General features: G+C 37.1%; 1 protein-coding gene across 2 annotated transcripts; it reads left to right on the top strand.

The window, feature by feature from the left end:
• The first annotated feature begins 758 nt into the window (after positions 1–758).
• Positions 759–21601, top strand: MIX23 (mitochondrial matrix import factor 23). Of its 2 annotated transcripts, none has more exons than XM_069472698.1 (5): positions 759–816; positions 10842–10967; positions 13706–13852; positions 18323–18382; positions 21297–21601. In XM_069472698.1, exons 1-5 carry the CDS (start codon positions 766–768, stop codon positions 21345–21347), a joined length of 435 nt encoding a protein of 144 aa, XP_069328799.1. In that variant the 5' UTR covers positions 759–765; the 3' UTR covers positions 21348–21601. The 2 variants fall into 2 exon arrangements, with proteins under 2 accessions (XP_069328799.1, XP_069328800.1); XM_069472699.1 differs by having other exon boundaries at positions 759–842.
• Positions 21602–23153: the final 1552 nt, after the last annotated feature.

Genomic DNA, 23153 nt, shown 5'->3' with positions numbered 1-23153 from the left:
CCCTGGCGCTCGGAGTACCCGTTTAAAATAGAAGAAAAAATGTAGAACTTTTGTGAGCTGTGAGCCCCCCAAATACACTAGATAAGTCAGTATTTCGGTATACTGTTCCTCCAGTGCTTGCAGTGAATATTCTTTTATCAAAAACACTTAAGTGGTCTAAGAGCGCCCAGGGGCCCTATTTCTTGTTGGCTTTTTAGCATCCTTGAGCCTAAACAGAGAAAACAACGTGTATGTTTTCCATTTTGCTATTTATTTTCTGAAAATATTTTATTTCCACCTCTAAATACCTTACTCCACCCGTACCCACCCACCCGCACTGCCGAAAATGTCTTTTTTATCTTGACATTTCTTAGTGGTCCCAAATTCTTAATGAACAAGACCTCCTTACTCTCTATGGTCGGAGGTGGGGGTGGAGTGGGTAGACACTGGAATGAGAGGGGTTACAAAGGCCTCCCTTCCCTAGATTTCCTTCTGGAACGGTAGGGGTGACTAGAAAATTGTTTCCCTTTTGTAAGAAGATAGGATTGGAGTTAATGATCCCTTCATGTTCTGACAATCTGTGATCCATGCATGTGTGCCACTTCCAGGAGGGCATGTTAAAGGAGTTAGAGTGAAAAGCAGGACAGCAGGGATCACGAAGTCAAGCTTTGCACTCAGCTGTCTTGCAGTCCCCCGGTTTTTCGTACTGGTTTTTGTCAGGCGGCGCCGCAGACACCTTTGCTCGGCGGTGATTGGCCTACAGCGGGGTCCTCGCGTTTGTCCAATATGGCGGCGCCCAGTGGCGGTGTGAACTGTGAGGAGTTCGCTGAGTTCCAGGTGATGGGGTTTTCCTCGTGTGGCAGGCGTGTCCCTCCTTTTGTCCCCAGACCCTATTCCCTGCTCTGGGAGGGAGTATGGACCAGTTGCGGGAAAAGCGGGCAGTCCAGGGCTTTATTTTTAAGCCATTGGAGGTCATGGGGGGCGCTGGTTTGGCCTTAAAGAGGGAGGCTGCTCCGTAGAGGGAGGGAGAAGGGGGTCATAGTACTTCCTGCGCTGCGCAGGCCTTGACTGGGAAAGTCTGGGTAGTTCCGCGGGGATGAAGCTGAGCTCTGGCTCTGAGGGTAAGGATTGTAACGATCTTGTAGTAATCTCCTGAACTCAGTTCCCAGCTTCTGCCATTCCTCTCCTACTTTTAAGTTGAGCTTTTGTGGGAGAGAAAAAAGTGAAGGAGAGCTTATTTACTTGATAAAGCAAACACTTGGTACAACTTATTATTTTTGTGGGCGAGGACGTTTGGAAGCTTGGAGGGGGAATTAATTCTAGGACCTGTTTCTATCTAGTTACAGATCTGAATTCAAAAATCATGATATTAAAAATGTATTGCATTTTTAACTGAAGATACTGAAAAACCGTTTCATGTGTCATTGACCTATGTTTAGTAAGCTTTGTGCTATGAACGGTTTGTAAGTAGTGGTGTTCTTGAAGGTAATCTAAACAGACTGAATTATTTGACAAATAGCATTTGGCCAAAGAAGTTTGTCGGGTCTTTCCACCATTGTTTGCATCCTCTTCACCACTTCAGTTGCTCTTCTACTAGATCAGAACAGCAACCACCCTCATATGCTATCAGAGTGCCCAATAAATAAATCAATACAAATACTTGTAAAAATTTTTAATAGGATACAAAAAGACTGTTGGATTCCAAATTATGCGGAATATTTAAGGTTAATGCACCCATTTGTGGCCTTGGCCTTGTCACTTTAGTACTATGATACAACTTGAGTTAATGAGCTCATAATCTAGCAATAGTAGTCTTAAGGTCAATGGGAAAGAGTACTGGTTAGGGAATTAGATATTATGGGTTTAGGATTGTATCCGCCATTAACAGCTTTGTGACCTTGAGCTAATCAATTAACTCCTTGGGGAATTAACTTGAATCTGTAAAAAAGATTGTGTTAAGTAACATTTAAAGCTGTTTCCATGTCTATAGTTATTTGAATCTCTGAAATTAAATGTCAAAGGATCTCTTTGAGCTGTTAAAACATCCAAGAGTGCTTTAAGAACTCTTTGATTTTTCTTTTACATGGTCCGATAAAATGTAAGTGGGTCAAAAGCTAAACTGTCTTGCCTAACAATTCCATTCACAGAGATAACATATATCAAAAGATCATAACATGAGTCTTAGTCAGAAGGTCTGGTTTTATAGATCAGGCCTTGGCACATTGTTTTTTTTGAGACAGAGTCTCACTTTGTTGCCCAGGCTAGAGTGAGTGCCATGGCGTCAGCCTAGCTCACAGCAACCTCAAACTCCTGGGCTCAAGGGATCCTCCTGTCTCAGCCTCCCGAGTAGCTGGGACTACAGGCATGCGCCACCATGCCCGGCTAATTTTTTCTATATATATATTTAGCTGTCTATATAATTTCTTTCTATTTTTAGTGGAGATGGGGTCTCGCTCTTGCTCAGGCTGGTCTCGAACTCCTGAGCTCAAACGATCCGCCCACCTCGGCCTCCCAGAGTGCTAGGATTATAGGCGTGAGCCACCGCGCCCGGCCTTGGCACATTGTTTAACCTCTTTGTGAATGGGCATACTACCTTAGGCACACAAAAACATAAATGAAGGTGTTATAAAAATGTAAAATTTTACTATAACATTTAGGTTTAGATGAGTTTGGTAAAATTATAAAACATGATTAATTGGCATTCTCATAAATTACTGATCAAAGTTTATGTAATTTTAAAGCTACTAAACCATTATGTTTTGTATATAAGTATCCTAAATGTGGAAAGCACTGCACTGAAAACTGTGGAAGAGAAACAAAAAGTCATGCATTTTTTGCTTTAAAGATTAGGTGTACTATTTTCAGAATTTTATTTTAAAAATATTCAAACACTACAGAAAGTTTGAAAGAATTGTGCAGTGAATGCTCATGTACCCACCGTCTGTATTCTGTAATCAGTGATTTGCTGTATTTATCACACATCCATCTGTCCATCTTTCTATCCATCAACCCACCTTTTTATTTCATTTTTTTTTTGATGCATTTCAGAGTAAGTTGCAAACATCGGTGTATTTCACTCCCAAACATGTCAGCATGCATATCATTAACTAGAGTTCAATATTTTACTATTATTTATTATAAAATTTGCATACAGTGATGTGCACAAATCTTTAAGAGTGCCATTCAATGAGTTTGATGTTTACATACACCTGCAATGCAACCCTCCATCAACATAGAGAATAATGCCGTCAAAAGTTTCCTCATGTCCCTTCCTAGCCAATCCCTGCCACTATCCTCCTTCCCTCCCCCCAACTACTGTTCTGATTTTTTTTCCATACAGGTGTATATTTTAAAGTTTAAGGGTAAAATGTTTTAAATTTTTGCAATTCTTCTTTTTCCATTGTACAAATTAGATTTAATACTCCTGGAAAATATCATATTTCCAAATTGAAATAAAATTCAGAAATGAATGTTTAAAATTGACTGCCTGGAATACCATTTTAGTATTCATTCAACAAAAATGTATTGGAGACTATATTAGTCTGGTAATGATGCCATAACAAAATATCACAGACAGGGTGGCTTACACAATAGAAAGTTATTTTTTTACAGTTCTGGAGTCTAAAAGTCCAAGATCAAGGTGCCTTCAGGATTGGTTTCTGGTGAAGCCTCTCTTCCTGGCTTGCAGATGGCTGCCTTCTGGGAAAGGGATCTCTAGTATCCTCTTCTTATAGGGACACTAGTTCTACCAAATTAGGGCTCCACTCTTATGACCTCCATTTAACCTTTATTACATTCCTGAAGACCCTATCCCCAGATACAGTCAGGTGAGGGATTAAAGCTTCAAAAGGAATTTTTTTTTTGGGAGGGGTACACAATTCAGTCCATAACAGTAGCTATCAGGCACTTAAAGAGATCCAGTGGACAGGGTATAAAACAAAGAACTTAATCTAAGTAGGGATATAAAACATGGAGAAGATATTGAAAAAAATGAATAAAATGCTATAAGAGTTTGGAGAGAAGTAAGTCAAGAGATGGTAATTGAGTTGGGCCTTAGGTGGACAGAAACCAGCATACTTCCAGGCAGAGGCAGTAGTATATAGGCAAAAATTTTATGTATTTGGGGATAATAGAAAATCAGTGTTGCTGGAATACAGTATTTGTACAGGGGCTCATTGGGATTACACAAAAATTTGGAACCAGACAGTGGAAGCCCTTGCATGCAAGTGTGAGGTTAGGGAGTCATTTTTGAGCAGAGTGGGTGAGATAATCAGGTGATTTAGGAAGATTCATCACTACTGCCACTGGCTTTGTTTAGGCTCTGTTATTTTTGCAACTAGCTTTCCAACAGGTCTCCCTGTCTAGGCATTCCTCTGGCTAATATATCCCCCCTTCAATCTAAACTCCATAATACCGTGGCATATAATATTGCCTTCTAAATTTTAGAATCCAAATCATGCTTCTAGTTTTTAGGCTTACATGATTAGGTTTAAACTACTTAACGTGGCCTTTTAAAATAGGATCTCAAAGTGTGTCTCCCTAATCATATCTCTTACCACTGCCCTCATACATTTCTCTTTCTTCCCACTCACCTACCACCACCTGCAGCGTGCATTTGAACTCTACTGTCCAGCCTCATAGGCCTACTTGCTTTTTCCTGAACATATCATGCGCTTTGTCATTTCTGTGCTTTTTTAAACTGATTGCCACTCTAAAATCCCTTCCTCCTTACTGTACCTGAGACCCAGTTTGTATATCGCCTGGACGAAATCAGCTAGGTATTCCTTCCCAGAATGTTTGAAATCTTTATATTTCTATTAGGAATATTTATTTATACATAATTGATTTTTAGTCATACGGTAATTAGGTACAGACTTAGTAGATAATTTTCTAGCTTCAACCATGGTTCCTTTTGCTCTCTTCCTGTCTCCTGGGGGTACTGGGTGTCAGAAGATTCTGGCAGTTACAGATAAGTTTGTGTTTCTTGCTTGGGGGAAACACTGTGAACCTTGCTGTAAACATAGGATTTGAGGAACCAGGTCTGCCTGAAAAAAAGCATCATGCTAATGAGGTCTATTTCTGGGTACCTTCAGGCAGAGGGGGAGGAGAGAAGAGATTAAGGGAGTTCTAGATCACTCTTTAGAGTATATTTATTGTATTTTAGTCATATAGTAGCCCTTTTTCCCACCCCCATATACCCTAAAAACTGCGCAAAGTAATAAAAGGAATTTTCCTGAGGATTAATCTGAGGAATAGACTATAGTATAATTGTAGGAGCAATAGAACGTTTTCTGTCCTCCCCACTACTAAATATGAGCACTCCGTCAGTACCTAAATTATCTTCCAAGAGGATGAGATTCCCCCCCACAATTAGAAGATATAAAATGTAATTCCAAGAAAAGTGTCTGAGTAATCTCAAAGGGTCAGCCTAAAATTAGAGATTAACAGTATCTCAAATCTCTTTGTTTTGGGGAAGATAAAAGATAGGACAAGCTCGGGGCACTACAAAATTTGTAGTTAACTTTTGCAATGATTTGATGTTTAAAAGCTGAGAGTTCCAGGTCCTACACAAGATGTAGCCTTCAGAGAACCTCTTAGCCGTATTTATTTCTGTATTATCTCTGTGGACATGTGTTGCAGTTTATTGTGTGTGTTATCTATTCAGGGTTGTCTTTTGTATATTTTCTTGGTCAATTTGTGAGAAAGTGGGGGGAAGGTGTGCCATTGGATCTAGGCATCAGGTAGGTAATCGGTAATTCCTTATGAATGATCCACGTAATTCAACAGTAGCATTTTTGTGCCTGCATTCACCTTCATTTACTCTCAGTCTGTGAGGGCCACCTGACCTTTTGCCTAGAATCTCTTGGAGTTGCCTTAAGAGCTTTGGTACTTTTTTCCCTGTAAAGAAATGTGAGCCTGGTGAGGTGGTTTATAGTTCTTTTCCTTCCCCCTTTGCAGTTTTGAAAGAAATCCCTTCCTACATCTTACTTCCCTTTTTTCCTTCTCTTTGACTTTTCTGGAATCTTTTCTGTAACATCTAAGAATAGCTTACAGTTCTCATCAATCTCTGAACAAATACATTATCATTTTAGAGATTATCATTGTATTATCTAGGATATAACACTGTCCAATAGGACTTTTGGTGGTGGTGGAAATGTTTTACATTTGTGCTGTCTATGTATGGTAGATAGACGTTAGCGCCATATGGTTCTGGAACACTTGAAATGTGGCTAGTGCAACTGAGGAGCTATTAATAAATTTCAAATTGTGTTTAATTTTAATTTAAATGACCTCATATGGCTAGTGTCTGCCGTGTTGAAAGCTAAACTCTGGATCATATATTGATAATTCTCTAGACATAAAGAAAAACTGATACATAGTCATGTGCCACGTAATGACATTTTGCTCAATGACAGACCACATATATGACAGTGGTCCCATAAGATTATAACACCATGTTTTTACTGTACCTTTTCTGTGTTTACATACACAAATGACAAATATTTACCATTGTGTTACATTTGCCTACAGCCTTCAGTAGAGTAACATGATATACAGGTTTGTAGTCTAGGAGCAATATGCTATATAGCCTAGGTATGTAGTAAGGTTTGTGTGAGTACACTCTGATGTTCACACAACAACGGAATCATCTGATGAGGCATTTCTCAGAATGTATCCCCATCACTGAGTGACACATGACTGTATTTGATAATCCACATTTGTAAGTTCCATTGGTAAGACTGTAAAATTGATGGATTCATTACCTATTTAATGCAGATAAATTCCCATTGCTGTGCAAGGAACTTAATAGTATGTCCAAATTGTTTTATTGGAGTGGAATTTGGCTGTAGTGATTAAGGTATAGCTGGTGTTCAAACTCAAAACTGGTTAAAGTTCAGAGTCAATAAAAACCCTAGGGAATGTCAAACTACACAATCTTTCACCTGGATTGTTGTACCAACTCCTAACTGATCTCTTTACATCTACTATTGTTTCTCTCCAGTCCATTTTCCACACCTTAACTTAATCATTTCAGAACACAAATCTGATCATGTAACCCCACCATCATACTTAAAGCACTTCATTGGTTACCCATGGCTAGGGGAAAGACTAAAGTCCTGTAACATGACCTGTAGTAGTGGATCTCATCTCACACCATGGTTTCTCTTAAGCCACATTAACTTTTCAGGCCATTAAACATTGTTTAAATAGCTCACTTCAAGATCACCCATGATTTCCATTCTGCTAAGTCTAAAAGTTAATTTCTTGTCCATATAATTCTTTTTTTTTTTTTGAGACAGAGTCTCGCTTTGTTGCCCGGGCTAGAGTGAGTGCCGTGGCATCAGCCTAGCTCACAGCAACCTCAAACTCCTGGGCTTAAGCGATCCTACCGCCTCAGTCTCCCAAGTAGCTGGGACTACAGGCATGCGCCACCATGCCCGGCTAATTTTTTCTATATATATTTTAGTTGGCCATATAATTTCGTTCTATTTTTAGTAGAGACGGGGTCTCGCTCTGCTCAGGCTGGTCTTGAACTCCTGACCTTGAGCGATCCACCCGCCTTGGACTCCCAGAGTGCGAGGATTACAGGTGTGAGCCACCGCGCCCGGCCGGGAGTACTTATTTATTGTCCACCTTCCCCCTTTAGGAATTTTGCTTTATAAGAACAAGGACTTTTTCTGTTTTGTTTACCACTGTAGCCCTGGTGTTTAGAATGGTGCCTGACACATACTAGACATTAGTACAGTTGGCCTGCCTGTATCTGTGGGTTCTGCATCTGTGGATTCACACTGGATCAAAAATATTTGAACAAAAATTGCATCTGTACTGAATACTTATAGCAACTATTTGCATAGCATTACATCGTATTAGGTATTGTAAGTAATCTAGAGGTGATTTAAAGTATATGAGAAGGCATGTATAGGTTATATACAAATACTCTTGCATATTATATAAGGGACTTGAGCATCCTTGGATTTTGGTATCTGAGGGAGGTCCTGCAACCAATTCCTTATTGATACTGAGAGACAACTGTAATTTATTTTTATTTATTTATTTTTTGGGGGACAGAGTCTCACTTTGTCGGCCCAAATAGAGTACGGTGGTGTCATCATGGCTCACTGCAACCTCAAACTCCTGGGCTCAAGCTATCCTGCCTCAGCCTCCCAAGTAGCTGGAACTACAGGCGCCCACCACCATGCCTGGCTGATTTTTTTTCTATTTTTGATACAGATGGAGTTTCGCTATTGCTCAGGCTGGTCTCTAACTCCTGACCTCAAGTGATCCTCCTGCCTCAGCCTCCCCAGAGTGCTAGGATTACAGGCATGAGCCACTGTGCCTAGCCGGGTATAATTTTGTTTTAAATGAAGAATGAGTTAAATGAATGAATTCTGTGGTACTCTCTCTCTCACTGTTGCGTTATTTAAAGAACAAAGATTGCTGAGGGCTTTCATAGCCAAGGAAAATTTTATCCAAAAGGTACAACTTAATCCTTAGCATCAGAGTAGTTCAAGTTAAACAGAAAAAGAAAGTGTTGCAAGATTTTAGAGGAGGCTTTTTTTTTTTTTTTTTAAGTTAGACAAGTTGTAGGAGGTAAAGTTGGCAAGGTGGGTCCCTGTCTTCTACTTACCTATTTTTAGTTAACTTTTAATTATTATGGATACATATAGTTGTGCATATTTATGGGGTACATGTGATGTTTTGATACAAACATATAATGTGTAATGATCAATCAGGGTAATTAAGATATCCCTCACCTCAAGCATTTATCATTTCTTTATGGTAGAAACATTCCAATTCCACTCTGTTAGTTATTTTGAAATAGACAATAAAGTATTAACTATAGTCACCCTACTGTGCTACTGAACATTAGATCTTATTCCTTCTAACTGTATTTTTGTACCCATTAACCATCTCCTCTTTATCCCCCTCCCACTACCCTTTCCAGACTCAACTTACCTATTTTTTTGACTCGCTAAATGGTGCCACTGCCATTTGTTTGGAATTTACCACCTAACGGACATTATATGTCCTCCACTGTATGTAGCACACTATTTAAAATGGTGGTTGCCCAATGAATATGATGATATTATCCCCTACGAATTCCAGTTTACAGAGAATACTATCAACAAAAAAGAAAGGTACAGGAAGAAGAGATAAGATAAAGAATTAGATTTATTTTAAGATATGAAGAACTTGGTTTTAGACCTGATGTTTGCCTGTGTCTTGTTAGTCTCAATTATGGGCCTTCCACAAGCTGTTTTTCTTTGAGATTAGAAAAGGCCACTAAATTCACTAAAGATTAATGGAATGATAGAAAAAATTATAGACTACAGACTTAGGTTGAATGGACTATTACAATTGGAACCAAGCTAACGTTCATTAGCAGGGAAGTGGTCAGATATGTTGTGCCTCCATAGGAAAGAATATTTATGCAACTATTAAAAATGTCTTCAAGGCATTTGTATTAACAAGGGCAAAATGCTCATAGTATAATGTCATAAAGCAGGACTTTATAATGCTACATAGTACCACAGTTTTATAAAAAATATTCATAGATATGTGTAGAAAAAAAGACCAAGGGGCATGTTAAAATATTGACAATGGTTAACTATGGATGATTTTTATTTTCTTTAAGATTTTCTTCTAATTTTTCTAAAATGAAAGTAATACTTCAATCACGGTAAAAGTTTTTATTTTAACAAATGGATGAGGAAAGATGAAGGAGTTGGTTGCAGTCAGGAATTTCAGTTTGGCAAAGGAAAGAAGTAGAATGGTATATTGGGGGAGATAGAGAATCAAGCAGTTGCTTTTAATACGTATTAATATTGAATGTTAACTTGGGTATTTTCAAAAAGTATATTCCTAATTTGTAATTCTGTTTTCTTTGATTTTTCAGTAGTCATGGTTTTTTTGTTGATGTTTGAGTTTTTTGTAAATTTGAGAAACAAGAAAAAGAAGGGTGTACTGCTAGAAACATCTGAAGACGAAATGTAGGTGATAGATACTCAGCCTTCTCTAGTGACAAGTGAGAAGAAGTGTGCTAATCAAAATGTGGGGGGAGGGACTATACCGAGTAGGTCATTATCACTAGTCTTTCTAAGTTCCCTGGCCTTTTGGTATTATTTTTCTTTTGGTTGGTTTTTTGAGAGTTAGAGACTATCTGTGGGAGAAGGTATCCTTGGGAGATGTTTGCAGGGTTACTAAGGGTAAAACTAATTCCTACTCGTTCTGTGAATATGAAAGCCATGAAGAGCTTTGATTGCTTCTCTAGCAGCATGTTTTGTTTTACTTGTTTTTATCTCAAAAATAATACTTGATTGTAGTAAAAGGCTAAAAGCCTAAGAGGGCATAGATTACTTTCTGCAAGTTAACTACTACTATTAATTGCTTGTATATCTTTCCAGAAGTTTTCTACTAGCATATTTTATAATGACAGGTAAAGAGGAAACAGAGCAAGCTGGATCATTACACTGGATTATGATGGAGAATCTGTGGTAGTCAAGTTCAATAGAACTCTATTGGCTATATGCTGGAGATGGAAAGAGCATACACTGTTTCCTAAGCACGATGCCAGCAAATGGATTTAAATATGAGTAAGACAGTCTTAAGCCTCAAGACAATCACAGTTGGGCCAAGGAGGCAGAGTTGGTGTCTACTGTTAGAATTACTATTACTTAACCTACCTGTCATCCTTATATAATAAGGATTTTCTTATGGTTGTACTATATTTGGCTTGGTTTCCCCACTTCTAACTTAAAGGGTTGTGACATATCCAAGAGCTTTATTTTTTGCTTAAAAACTTATTTTTTATTACTTAACTTTCCATTCAAGTTATATTCTTTTATTTTAAATATATATAGGAATTACTCAAGGTGATGAGGACAATTGATGACAGGATAGTACATGAATTAAACACTACGGTTCCAACAGCTTCCTTTGCAGGGAAAATTGATGCCAGCCAAACCTGTAAACAACTTTATGAGTCTGTAAGTGTATCTTTTGAATCTCTCTTTCCCTTCTTTTATGCCTTTCTTTGCAGGCAGAATAAGAAATCAATGATCATGTAACTTAACTGTGAATAAAAGAATGACATCTTCATGTTTCCTTGCCCACATGTGAGGGTGTATATAAGTTTTGATCTGGTTTCTACAAACTAAAGAAAATGTGTGATCTTATGCACTAATCTGTTAAGAGATGGTTCTAAAGAAACGGACAGCCATTTTTTTTGGCCTCTGCGTTTGCACCCTTTAACTTAAGGAGACCTTCTGCACAAAGGAAGGAAGAGGGGAGTGAAACAGTAAAGTAAAACAGTAACAAGAGCCAGGACTTTGAGTAAATGAACCCGAAAAAGCCAGACAGCTAATATATGGAAGAATTAAAACCCTTCACACCTTTTATATATATTATATCTTATTTCTTCCCCTTCATTCATCAGGAAGGAGAAAAGAAGCATTTGGCAGTTGGAAGGGAAGGAAAGTCACAGATAAAGTGTCCTTTCCTGAGGCTTTGGTTTCTCAAGTATATATTTTTTCATTGCCTCCCTTTATTTCTCTTTTTAATTTCCAAAAGCCAAAGGAAATAACAATGCAGTTAAATATTTGTTACAGTTTATTTATTTCTATCTTTTCATTAACTTGAAAGTCCAAATGATACTTGCTATTTTAAGTTCTACCACAAGGTTACTGTTTGGATTCATAGTCATATAAAGAAGACATTATTTAAAACCTAAAGTGCCTTTCTCAAATCCATTTTAGATAAGCTTATTGATATCAATTAAATTCAGAGCATAACTACTGATAACAAAAATAACTACTGATATTTTTGTAGTGCTTTTATATTAAAGTATGTATGTTATTTTACTGAATGGTGAGGTAAGTCCTGTAGCTTGAGAAAATTGCAAAATTGTGGACTTTATTGAGTAGAATCCAGTATCGGGAGTAGGTAGTATGGATCTAAGTCCTAATTTACTATGAGGTTGTTTGACACTTCACTTTAGTTTCTTTGAGTGTCTCTGTTTAAAGAACTAGAATTTATGGTCACTTTAGTGATACCCCATTCTCACCTCACTGCTGATAAAATCTCTGTAGTCCATTCAGTTGTTTCAATTTGTAATCTTCCTGTTAACCTAGAGGTTTATAGTGTAGTGATTAACAACATGGATTCCAGATCTAGAATAAACCCCACTTGTGATACTTCCTAGCTGGGTGACCTTGAACATGTTATATAACTTCTTTGCCTCAGTTTCCTTATTTATAAAATGGTATAATAATGGTACCTAGTTCATAGGATTGTTAGAGGATTGAGTTAATATATAGTGCTTACTGTACTAAGTGTTTTGCATATAAATGTCTGCTGTTGCTACTATCATTATTATTATATTTTAATCCTTTGTTGAATCAGGATAACCTTGCATACTAAATTTGGAATCTCTCTCTGTTTTGGATATCCTCGTGTATGTGTTTGGGTTTTTCTTTGTCTGTATCTGCATCCTAGAGGGATCCAGTAACATGTATATCATGTAAAGGATCGTTTATCAAGTCGCTTTGCACCAGGGATCAGGCCTGCAGCAGAGTACGCATGCCAATAAGTACCACTGAGTTTCTTTAAATACTGGCTCAGTCAAGAAGTAGAACTCTGTGAAATGTGCAAGTTACTCATAGTCGCCCTGACTTTAGTCCCTGACCCAGCTTCCTTCTATAGCTGATGAAGGAATATTTGCATTTTCTGGTGATAACACTTCTTCATAGAAGATGATCAGTAAAGTTACTATGAAGCACTAATTTTAGAAATTGCAAATCTCAAAAGTATACTCATGGTAAAAGTAAAATAATTCCAATGAGATCCCTTTATTAGAGCATATTCTCTTCAATCTGTGAAATTTTTCTAGCTTTACATTGTTTATTCCCATGATAAACATAAAAATCAATACTGGACAATAAAAAGTCTATGAACTTGAAACAGTGGTTTACAGATGCAAAATTTGGCGGTATCGTCAAAATTTGGCTGTGATCACGGAGTGTGTTTGAAACATGACCATCCTACCCAAGACAGAAAATTGTTAAGAACTGTGTTTTATTAGCTTTATTACATTAAGATGGAAGTTATTAAAGAGTCGTTCTATCAGACATCCTTGCTTTCAATCGATACACACAATTGATACAGCCACTAACTGTGCTTCATATGTAAGTTCCCCTTATCAGTATTTATACTTTATGATCTTGAAAAGGGCTTTGTCTTACGTAGGTAAGATCTTCTCTACATTGCTTAGTTTATAATTTCTTTCACTTGTTGACAACATGAGACTGAAAAAATTATGAAAGGACAGAAAAAGAGAAGAAGAGTAGCAGTAAGTGGCTCAGAGGTGTGTGAAGGAGGGTGCAGGGTAGAGGAACATGTGGATGGAATAAGACAGGGATGTGGGGTAAGGGAAACTGAAATGAAAAGCCCAGCAGAGGGAATGCAGGAAGAAAGGAGCAGGAAATACTGGGAACATACTGAGGAAGAAAGCAATCTGGGACCTCATACCTTCTACCTGCAGAGGTGCTTCCTTTTATCTGTTTTTAGATGATTTAGCTGATACAGTCTTCTCTTCCATGGATTCAATTTTTAGCAATGTTTTACAAAGTATTTCTGTAGTATCAAAATGAGGATTTAAAAAAAAAAAAAACTAAAATGTAATAAATCGATGTTTTTTCCCCCCCTTTTCTTTCCTTTGTTTTTTTAGTTGATGGCAGCTCATGCCAGTCGGGACAGAGTCATAAAAAATTGTATAGCCCAGACCTCAGCAGTAGTAAAAAGCCTTCGAGAAGAGAGAGAAAAAAATTTGGACGATTTAACGTTATTAAAGCAACTTAGAAAAGAGCAGACAAAGGTAAGTTGAACAGAATTAACATTTCTCAGGCAAAGTTTTTCCAATTGTAGCCTTCAAAATAAAGGCAGTTTTTCATATGAAAATTTTAGAGTAAGTTATGGTTATTTAAAAAAAAATGACCGGGAGATTAATGCTTCATTTTTAGTGGGCTTTATTTTATTACATTTAGATATTAGTTGATAAATTAATGTATATTTCATAAACAGATGCAGCGTAGCTGCTTTAGCTAAAATAAGCACACAATTTTATTTTCATTCCTTTTTTTTCCCCTCTGTTAAAGGCTCAGTACAAACCAGCACCACATCAGAAATTCTAGGGAGATCACATCTGTATGGTATCTGCCTTCTGAGGCTTAACTTGAGAAGAAACATTTCTTAATATATTTATAGTTTGAAAATATTTACCTCTGGTTTCATTCTGTAGAAATCTGCTGTAATATAATACAGACTATTTAGCTTTAGGATATTATCTTCTTCAGCCATAAAAATATAGTACTATTTAAATCTAACCAGATTCACTAGTACCTCATCATAATTTATTTCCCTAGTGTGTAAAAGTTGCTATGGGTCTTTGGCCTTTTTTGGACATGGCTTTTTTCCACTTCATCCCTCCTCCCTGCAGTGTTTTCACTTTTAAGAAAACAGCAAGTACTCACCCAGGGATGTGTCAGAGGAAGTTTCATTTTCCCTAGACAACTGTAATGTAGACGGTGTGGACCTCAGAATGTAGTTAATGCAGCAGAACTGTTTCTTCACAGCCCTTGTATGTGATGTGTCAACAAAACAATTGAAATATACAGCATATTTTATTATATGGAACACGTTGCTATCTTTTTTGGGGGGCACTCTTAGAGGGAACTCTTTGTTTTGTATAATTTCAAACTTACAGAAAAGTTGCAGGAACGGTACAAAGAACTCCCGTGTACCCTTCACCTATATTCACTTATTGTTTATATTTTGTCCCACGTACCTAACAGTTCATTCTCTCTCCCCTCCCTCTCCCCTCTCCCCATGTGCATAAACATTTTTTTTTTCCCTGAACCGTTTTGAGAGTGTGTTGGAGACATTGTACCATTTTACCCCTAAATTCATTAGTTATTTCCTAAGACAGGGACTTTTTTCTTACATGACCACTGTACAATTAGCAAAATCATGTTCATATTTTAAGATGGCACAATAGTTGACTTACAGATCGTTGTGGAATGGAGTCATGCTTTTCATACTGAGCAGTTGTGAAGTTTGCCCTAGATTAGTAGATATAGCCAAACTTTGAAAAGGGGACCTGTCATCTCTTGAAAGCCTTTAGTAGAAAAAAAAAAAAGAAAAACCTTTCCTTGTACACGGGTGCACATGCCAAGCTGCAGCACTTTCTCTGTCATTCCACCGATTCAGGATGTCTCACTGGATCGAGGATTCAGTCACTGTCTTTGCTGCTGTCTTTGTTCATGACTGCAGTTTGTGACTACTGTATCAGGCACTGTGGATTCCTCAGACAGTGAATTTATGTGATCACGTTCATCTTACCCTACTCTCTATGTTCATGAAGGCTTATAGAAAGAGGACATAAAACTGGTTAAAGTCTAGATGATTTTGTATTTCAACAGACTCTTGAAGATGTTGACAAAGGAAACTACAGGGCAAAGCTGTTAAATCATAAACTAAAAAATTGCTATTTGCAAATTAAGTTAAACAGAATAGAGTGACTCTTGTTAGTGAAGAACGAAGTTCAAAACTCTAAACCACTGAGGATTTGGGAGTGTCACACAATTTGCTCAGCCCTCACATCTTCCCTTGTGCCTTTAGAGCCCAGAGAGAATCACCAGGACAACCACTGCAAGGAGGGGTTGAGAAGCCAATCAGAGAGCTATGTGAGGTTTGCTTTCTGGCCTTATAGTACATAGAGCTAGGGGAGTAACCATGAGTAGTATGTAAGCAAATAAAGAAATGTGAAATGTGCCATGAAGATTATGGAATCGAGAGAGCTGTTAGAGATGTTGCAGCTCTACCTCTTCATTTTCTGTATGAGGAAACAGACTCAGAAATACTGGCATCCCCAAAGTCATGAGCTAGTAAGTGGTAGAACTGGGACTCTAACCCATTTATTCTGACTATGGATTAGGTCAGTTTCTTTACATTAAGTTGTGACTAAATGGTCAGATTCCACTTAGTTTAGTGAGCATATTTTATTTAGATACAGAGATGCCAGTCTAAAAATCTTCAGTTCTTTACCTGAATCTTTAACTCAAAAAAAGTGTATTCCTTGCTGGAGCTCTATCACTGCTGTCACCTATTAGTGGCCTTTGAGAAGAAGTTTACCTGTTGAAGACCCAGAGCCTCAAAAACAACCATCTCAGAGGTGACAGTTTATTGATGCCACTGATGAAATTATATTAGAAGTTGGCTGTAATATCTACAATGTTCTAGAATATGAAAAAACATGGTTTATAAAGGCAGACAGCTCCAAAGCAATAAATCCCATATAGCTTGGTGGCTTTGTAACCTTGTAAATTAATTGCTCTGAAACTTCTGATTTTCAGTCTATAAAATGGGGTTGATACTTAGTAACTTCTTATGTTTTCTTTTTTTTGGTGAGGATAAGATTATATAATATATGTGAGAGTTAGCATATTGGCTGGTACAAAGTAGCAGTTCCTTTCCCTTCCTGTTTGAATCTCTGTGACTCCATATGTTTTATATTAATTGTCTTTATGATATCACCAACCAGTGGCTTCTACCTTTTGTTTAATGAAGTTTTAACCATTGTTTAAGAGCAGGATATTGTGGGGGGAGGACTCGGTGTCTTCTCTTTTTTGATGGTTCTAATCGTTTAAAGATTTTCTTATATATTGGAAAAAATCTACCCCCCCGTACTGTATATATGCTGCTCCTTAATCTTCTCTCTAGAGCACCACAGGATAAGTCTAAACCCTTTTCCCCATGGCATCTCTTTAAATATTAGAGAGCTGTTATGAAGACTGTCTTGGTAACATGTTGTCACACCCTGCTATTCAACTGAAGTTGTTATTTCTTTGGCAGTGAGTTGACGCTTCGATGGGAGTAGTGAAGCTTTAATGATTTTGGTCTGTATGGCTGATTAAAATGTCAAACTGAGGTTGCTTTGGTGGGCTTCTTCAGGCTTGTTATTACTCCCCAACACAGGACCAAATGTCAGAAATGCAGTCCTTCCCCTTGTTCCACAGTTCCAGCTGTGTGTGCCTGCCTGTGCTTTGATACCAGTTCTGAATCTAGGAAGGCAATTTGCAGGGAGCCATTGGATCAGTACCAAGTTCCATTTTTATTAGTGTTGCATGCACATTTCTCAAACCTGCCAGAGCTACACTCCTGATTGGTCAGGATCTTTGGCCTGGGTGTCAGACTTGTGTTGCCCAGATCTTGTTGAGCTCTCTGGCATTTTGTTCCCGAATCTGGTCTGGGTTTTTGATTTTGGCCTGAGGAAAACATCCTGGTTTTAACCTCTTTGCTGCCTCAATCTTGTAGTTCATGCTTTATTCTCTTCATTTTCCTGAGCATTTAAGCCCTGTTCCTGGAACTAGCTAGCTTCTTTCAAGTCCTCTGACCAGACATGACTAGGAGTATTATGGGTCCTGCCATCTGGGCCTGGCAATGAAATTGGCTACTTTTCTGGTATAGTAATTAGGTTGGCAATTATAAAGAAAGTTGGAAAGATAGCATTTTTAGCCTCAGACCTCTGGTTGTATGGTCAAGGTGTGGGAAACTCATACCTTTCTAGATCACTTGGACCTTGTATAGTTCCTTTCCTCTCCCTGTTTTCCTTTCTGAGTCTTTTTTCTTAATTCTCTATCCAAATCAGGTTTCCACCTCCTTGTCCTTTTTTTTTATTCCTCTGTGCTATCTTTGCAAGTCTGTAGTTGTATGATGAATTTCCAGAACTGGAATTGTTGGGTTTAAGGACATGTGAACGTACATGTTTGATGAGTCTTGCCAAATTGCCCTCCATACAAGTTACAACAGTTTATACTTTTACTAAGAATGTGTATGAGTGTATCTTTTCCCACATTCACTATTAGGTTGTATCAGATTTTTTCATTTTGTCATATTATGGCTTAATTTGCATTTCTTTATACATGAGTAAGATTGAGCTTTGTTTTTTTTTTTAAAGCCTATTCCCAGAAGAATTGAGCATTTTGTTTTATATGTTTATTGTCCATTTGTATGTCTTCTGTGAACTGACTGGACATTGGAATTTTTTTTAAAGCTCTCAAAGTGATTAGATTAATAATATGCAGCAAAGTTTGAGAACCACTGTTACAGAAGATTCACAATTGATTAGATATAAGGAGAGTGAGTTGTGTCAAAGAAGGTTCAAAAATATACCATTAACAGATAAAGAATACAAAAGCAGCAACAGATTTTCTTGGGAAAACATAATAGAGTGTGGTTTTAGTTCTTTAAAATTTCAAAACTTTATTTTTTTTTTTCTTTCTTGCAGTTGAAATGGATGCAGTCAGAACTGAATGTTGAAGAAGTGGTAAATGACAGGAGCTGGAAGGTATAAAATAATGTTGTTTCTTAGAAAGAAGTCGCAGGGAAACTGGACTAGCAAAGGGAAGCCAAGGGAGCGAGAGTAAAGAGCACCTTGAGGCTCTAAGGAAAATAGGAGAATAGAGATCACATTTACAGCTCAGGATTTTAACCTTTTTTTTTGGTTATTGTTGGGGGGCTTACAGTTAGTGTTTAAATTGAGCCATTTTCTAAAAAATCAGCCAGGCCACAGTGACTGACACCTGTAATCCCAACCCTTTGGGAGGCCAAGACAGGAGGATCACTTGAGGCCAGGAGTTTGAGACCAGCCTGTGCAACATAGTGAGACCCTATCTCTAAAAAATAAAAAAAATTAGCAGGGCATAGTGTGGCTCGTACCTATGTCCCAGCTACTCAGGAGGCTGAGGTGGGAAAATTGCTTGAGCCCAGGAGTTTGAGGCTGCAGTGAACTGTTATCTTGCCACTGTACTCCAGCCTGGGTGACAAAGTGAGACCCTGTATCTTTAAAAAAAAAAAAAAAAAAAAGCTTTACAAGCATATGGTAGAATTGTATGACCTGCTAACAGAATTGGAGACATTCCTTTGTCTCCTAATACTAATTACAGGCATTTTTGATGTATAGAGTTGTTACTCTAGTTAACTCAGAACCTTTAAGGAGGTTATTTGTTAAAATTACCCTTTTGAGCTGAGGTATTTTTCACAAATTTTCCTATCATTAGCTACCCTTTACAGTTGCTTTTCTTCTAATGTATCTGATCATGAAACTTTTTATTGTACATAACTTTCCTGGTATCTGATAGTGGGGCTTTTTATTGCTTATGGACTCACATGCTCCTTATTACCACTGCAAAGTTCTGGTTAGGAACTAGATTGGGGGCCCAGATCCCAGGAATTTACATGTAGTCAAAAATCACAAAACTCTGAATTTAGTTTTCTGTAATAGTATACCCATTTACCCCTCTCTAAAACTCCTCATCTAAAATATTTCTAAAGGGCACACATCTATTAAAGCTAAAGGATGAACTGAAAATTCTGTTTTATTTTTTTAATTTAACTAATGAAGTGGTGTTACACCATATGCTTTTAAGAGAGGTTAAGTAAACCAAAAACAGAATGTACCAACTTGCTGAGACATGAATAAATTGCAAAATGCTAATTGACTTTCTTTGCTTTATTACGTTTCTTTACTCATCCTCTTTGCCAAGATTTCCTATTCCTGCCCTTTCTACCAACGTGATAAGGTGTTTGCCACTTGAAAGATTTTGGCAGTATTTGTACATTTATATTCTCTGGAGAAATATTAATAATATTTACTCTTGGGATTGGGTGAGGGAGGGGTACAAATGAACATCTGGCTTGAAAACCAAGGGTAGAGGTTATGATATATGAAAAATGTAGTGGGAAGAGTGAGCTGTTTCAGATTTGATAGTAGTTTTAAAGAAAATATGCTTTATCCACTCAACAGAAAATGAGGCCCCCTGCCTGTTTTAAAAAGAAGAAAATGTAACTGTGGTGTAGTAGGCCAGCAGAAGTGGATCGGATAGGAAATCATTTAGGAAAAGGATTTGGAGAGGCTCAGCCAGGTTGTATATATCATCCCAGCCAGTGTATCAAAGCCACTAATCTGAGGCCTCCTCTGGTCTGAACATTGGGAATTTCAGGGAAATATCAGGACTGGAAACTGAAGTGAGATGAGTTATAAGACAAAAGGCCAGAAAGAGTCTATATAATTTCTAACATGTTTTCTTTTAATTGTGAGATGCATATATCAAAGAGTATGTAACATGTAGAATTTAAAGAATATTATTAAAATGAACATTCATGTATCTAACCCCCAGCTTAAGAGATTGAATAATGCCAGTACCTTAGAAGCTCCCTGTGTAGATTTTTCTTTTATTTTTATGATAGTCAACAGCAACCAACATAAGTAATTTAAAAATGATTTATTCTTTACATCAAGGAAGTATGGGGGTAAATTCTGCGAAGAAATTCTTTTCGATTTTAGAATATTTTAAATTGGACACTAAAAATTTTTAGACGTGATTCAAAAATTTTTTAAACATTAAAGGATATACAGTAAAAATTCTGCCTCCCACCTCCCTCCTTCAGCTGTCTCCTGTCCTCACTTTTATCTCTGAAAGGGGGTATATGCTTTCAGGTATTTGCACCTTTTCTAATTTTACGTGTGTATGTATTTTTCTGCCTTCATTACACAAATGGAACTATACTGTCTACACTTTGTTTTTTTCCTTTAATATATGCTGGAGATCTTTTCAAATCAGAACATAAAAGCTTCCTTATTCTTTTTTAAGCTTGCATAGGTATTCCATTGAATAGCCGTACCAAATTTTTCTTTAACACAGTCCCATATTGAAAAACATTTAGTTATTGAGTGTAAGCATTTACAATTTATTATTTGTTTAGATTTTTAGGAAGCAAGGTAAGTAGAACAAAAAAATTAATAGATTTGTACAGTTTAGCAAAAAATTGGTCTACCTGGCAAGTATACCTACTTGTGAGAAGGATCTGGCACAATTTAGAAAAGTACAACAATTATTTAAATAACAAAATCTATTCTTAAAAAAGAGGAAAAAGCTTTATCTTTAGTGTATTTTAGATATTTTTATCTAATTGTCCAAAATATGTTGTTTATTAGTTATTAAATTAACTGGCTCTTGATGATTTTTCCCTGAGTAACTTAATTTTATTAAAATTTTAAAATTGTCTTGTAAATGGATATCAAGGCCACTTATGTACTCAGCACCTGATAACTGGACTGGTGAGGAAACTCTTCTGTTTTCTGGATCTGTTGACCTGAGACAGACATAATGTCCTCCTGACGCACGCCACATTGAATTTAGTTCCAGGCTTGCTTTATACAGGATGACTTAGTGACTTTTGTTTCTGTTTAAATATTTTAGGTGTTTAATGAACGCTGCCGAATTCACTTCAAGCCTCCAAAGAATGAATAAAGAAAGAAAGATACTTTTTATTTAAAGGACCGGGTCATCTCTTAAGAGCTAAGCATGACAGATATCAACAGGGTGGGCTTCCTAGGATGATTTCTGAGCCAACAGTCCAAGACCTTTTGTTGATTTCAGCCCCACTTAGCCAAGACCTCAAGTACAAATAATTCTGATAATTATGAAGAAATCAACTGCTATTTTATACTGATTCTATAAAAAAAAGTTTTGTAACTATTAAAATAATTTTCTGACTCAGTGTACATAATTACTTGATTGCTTTCCATGTTAAGACAGTAAGTTCTCGTAAGAGATTTGCACTTTCAATATCTAATTTTATTTCAGTTGTACTTTTTTTAGTTTTACAAATTTATTGGCATGGATTTGGACCTTTTGGTTACTGATGAGTTTATCTCTTGACTTTGTGGGTTGATTATAATAATTTTTTATTTTTTGTTTCATCTGTGGTTCTTGATTCAGGATGTGGGTTGATTATAAAAGGGTAATACTATGAGCTGGACACTGTCCAAAGAAGATTTTTATTTATTTATTTTATTTTTCATTTTTTTTTTTTTTAGTACCTTAACTTGTTTTCAAATGTAAAAACTAATTTGAAGTGGAATCCTTTCCTGGACAGTATTTCCATGGAAAGCACAAATTCAGGAAATGGAAAAGCAGGGAGGGTTTACATGATAGGAAATGAGTTAGTAAAAAACCTACTGTAATTGCAGGATTTGATCATTGCAAAGAAACACTTTCTAGTACAGAATGATTATGTTAGTTTTCTATTGTTGCTTCACAAACTACCACAAACTTAGCATAATATCACATCTATTTGTTACCTCACAGTTCTGCAGATCAAAAATCCGGGCAGGCTTGACTTGACAGATACTTTGCTTAGGGTCTCACAAAGCTGAAATCAAGCTGAAAGCCAGGCTGGGCTATTGTCTGGAGTCTCTAGGGCAAGAATCTACTTCTAAGGTAATTGAGTTTGTTGGCAGAATTTAAATCCTTGCATTGTTGGACTGAGGTCCCCATTCCCTTTCTGGGAGTGGGACATCTTTGCTTAGTGTGGGACATCTTGGGGAGCCAATTTAGGATTCTGCCTACCACAGTGATCTAAACACAAGCCACCTGGCTCTGGCCCAGTTGGATTGACCAAGGAGGTCTCTGATAGGCCTCTGTACATTGACTTTCATCAGATTACACGTTTGGAAATAAGCAATAAAGGAACAGAACTTTTTTGAGCTCTTACTATAGGTCATGCTTTTAGGTTGTTGGGAATATTGATAGAACAAGACCTACTTTTGTGGAGATAATCTAGTCTTCTAAAGGAGAAAAATTTCCTAGGCGTCAGCAGTGAAAAAGATTTTCTGTAAAGTTGATGTGTAATCATTTTTGAATGCATAAGTGAGTTGAAAGGATGGACGCAAAATGAAAAGACAACAAAGATCTTCCTGATGCTACTACTCAGGAGGCAATTCAGATCCTTGGAAAGGATTTGTAACAGCCCTTCCAGAATTTCAGGTCTGCCAAAATACCTCTAGGTAAGCAAATTAGGTTAGTAAGATCACTGACTCATTCCATTGTAACTGATATTATGAAAAATGTGCAATTATGGCAGTGTGGAGTGATTTAGTATAAATTAGGAGGTTTAATTTTTGATGAATGGCAATGAAAGCCTCAGATCTGAAGATGGGTGACACGTTGCTTTTGAAAGTTGATTTGCCTGCTGAAACAAAATGTCTTGTATGTAATTACTGCCTTAGAACAATTCATTGATTTTTGTTGCTTGAAGGATAGGTAGGATTCGGT

The sequence above is a fragment of the Eulemur rufifrons genome, chromosome 7, assembly GCF_041146395.1.
Source record: "Eulemur rufifrons isolate Redbay chromosome 7, OSU_ERuf_1, whole genome shotgun sequence".
NCBI lineage: Eukaryota > Metazoa > Chordata > Mammalia > Primates > Lemuridae > Eulemur > Eulemur rufifrons.
Note: the sequence above shows the minus strand (reverse complement) of the source record. Positions and strands in the feature narration are given on the sequence as shown.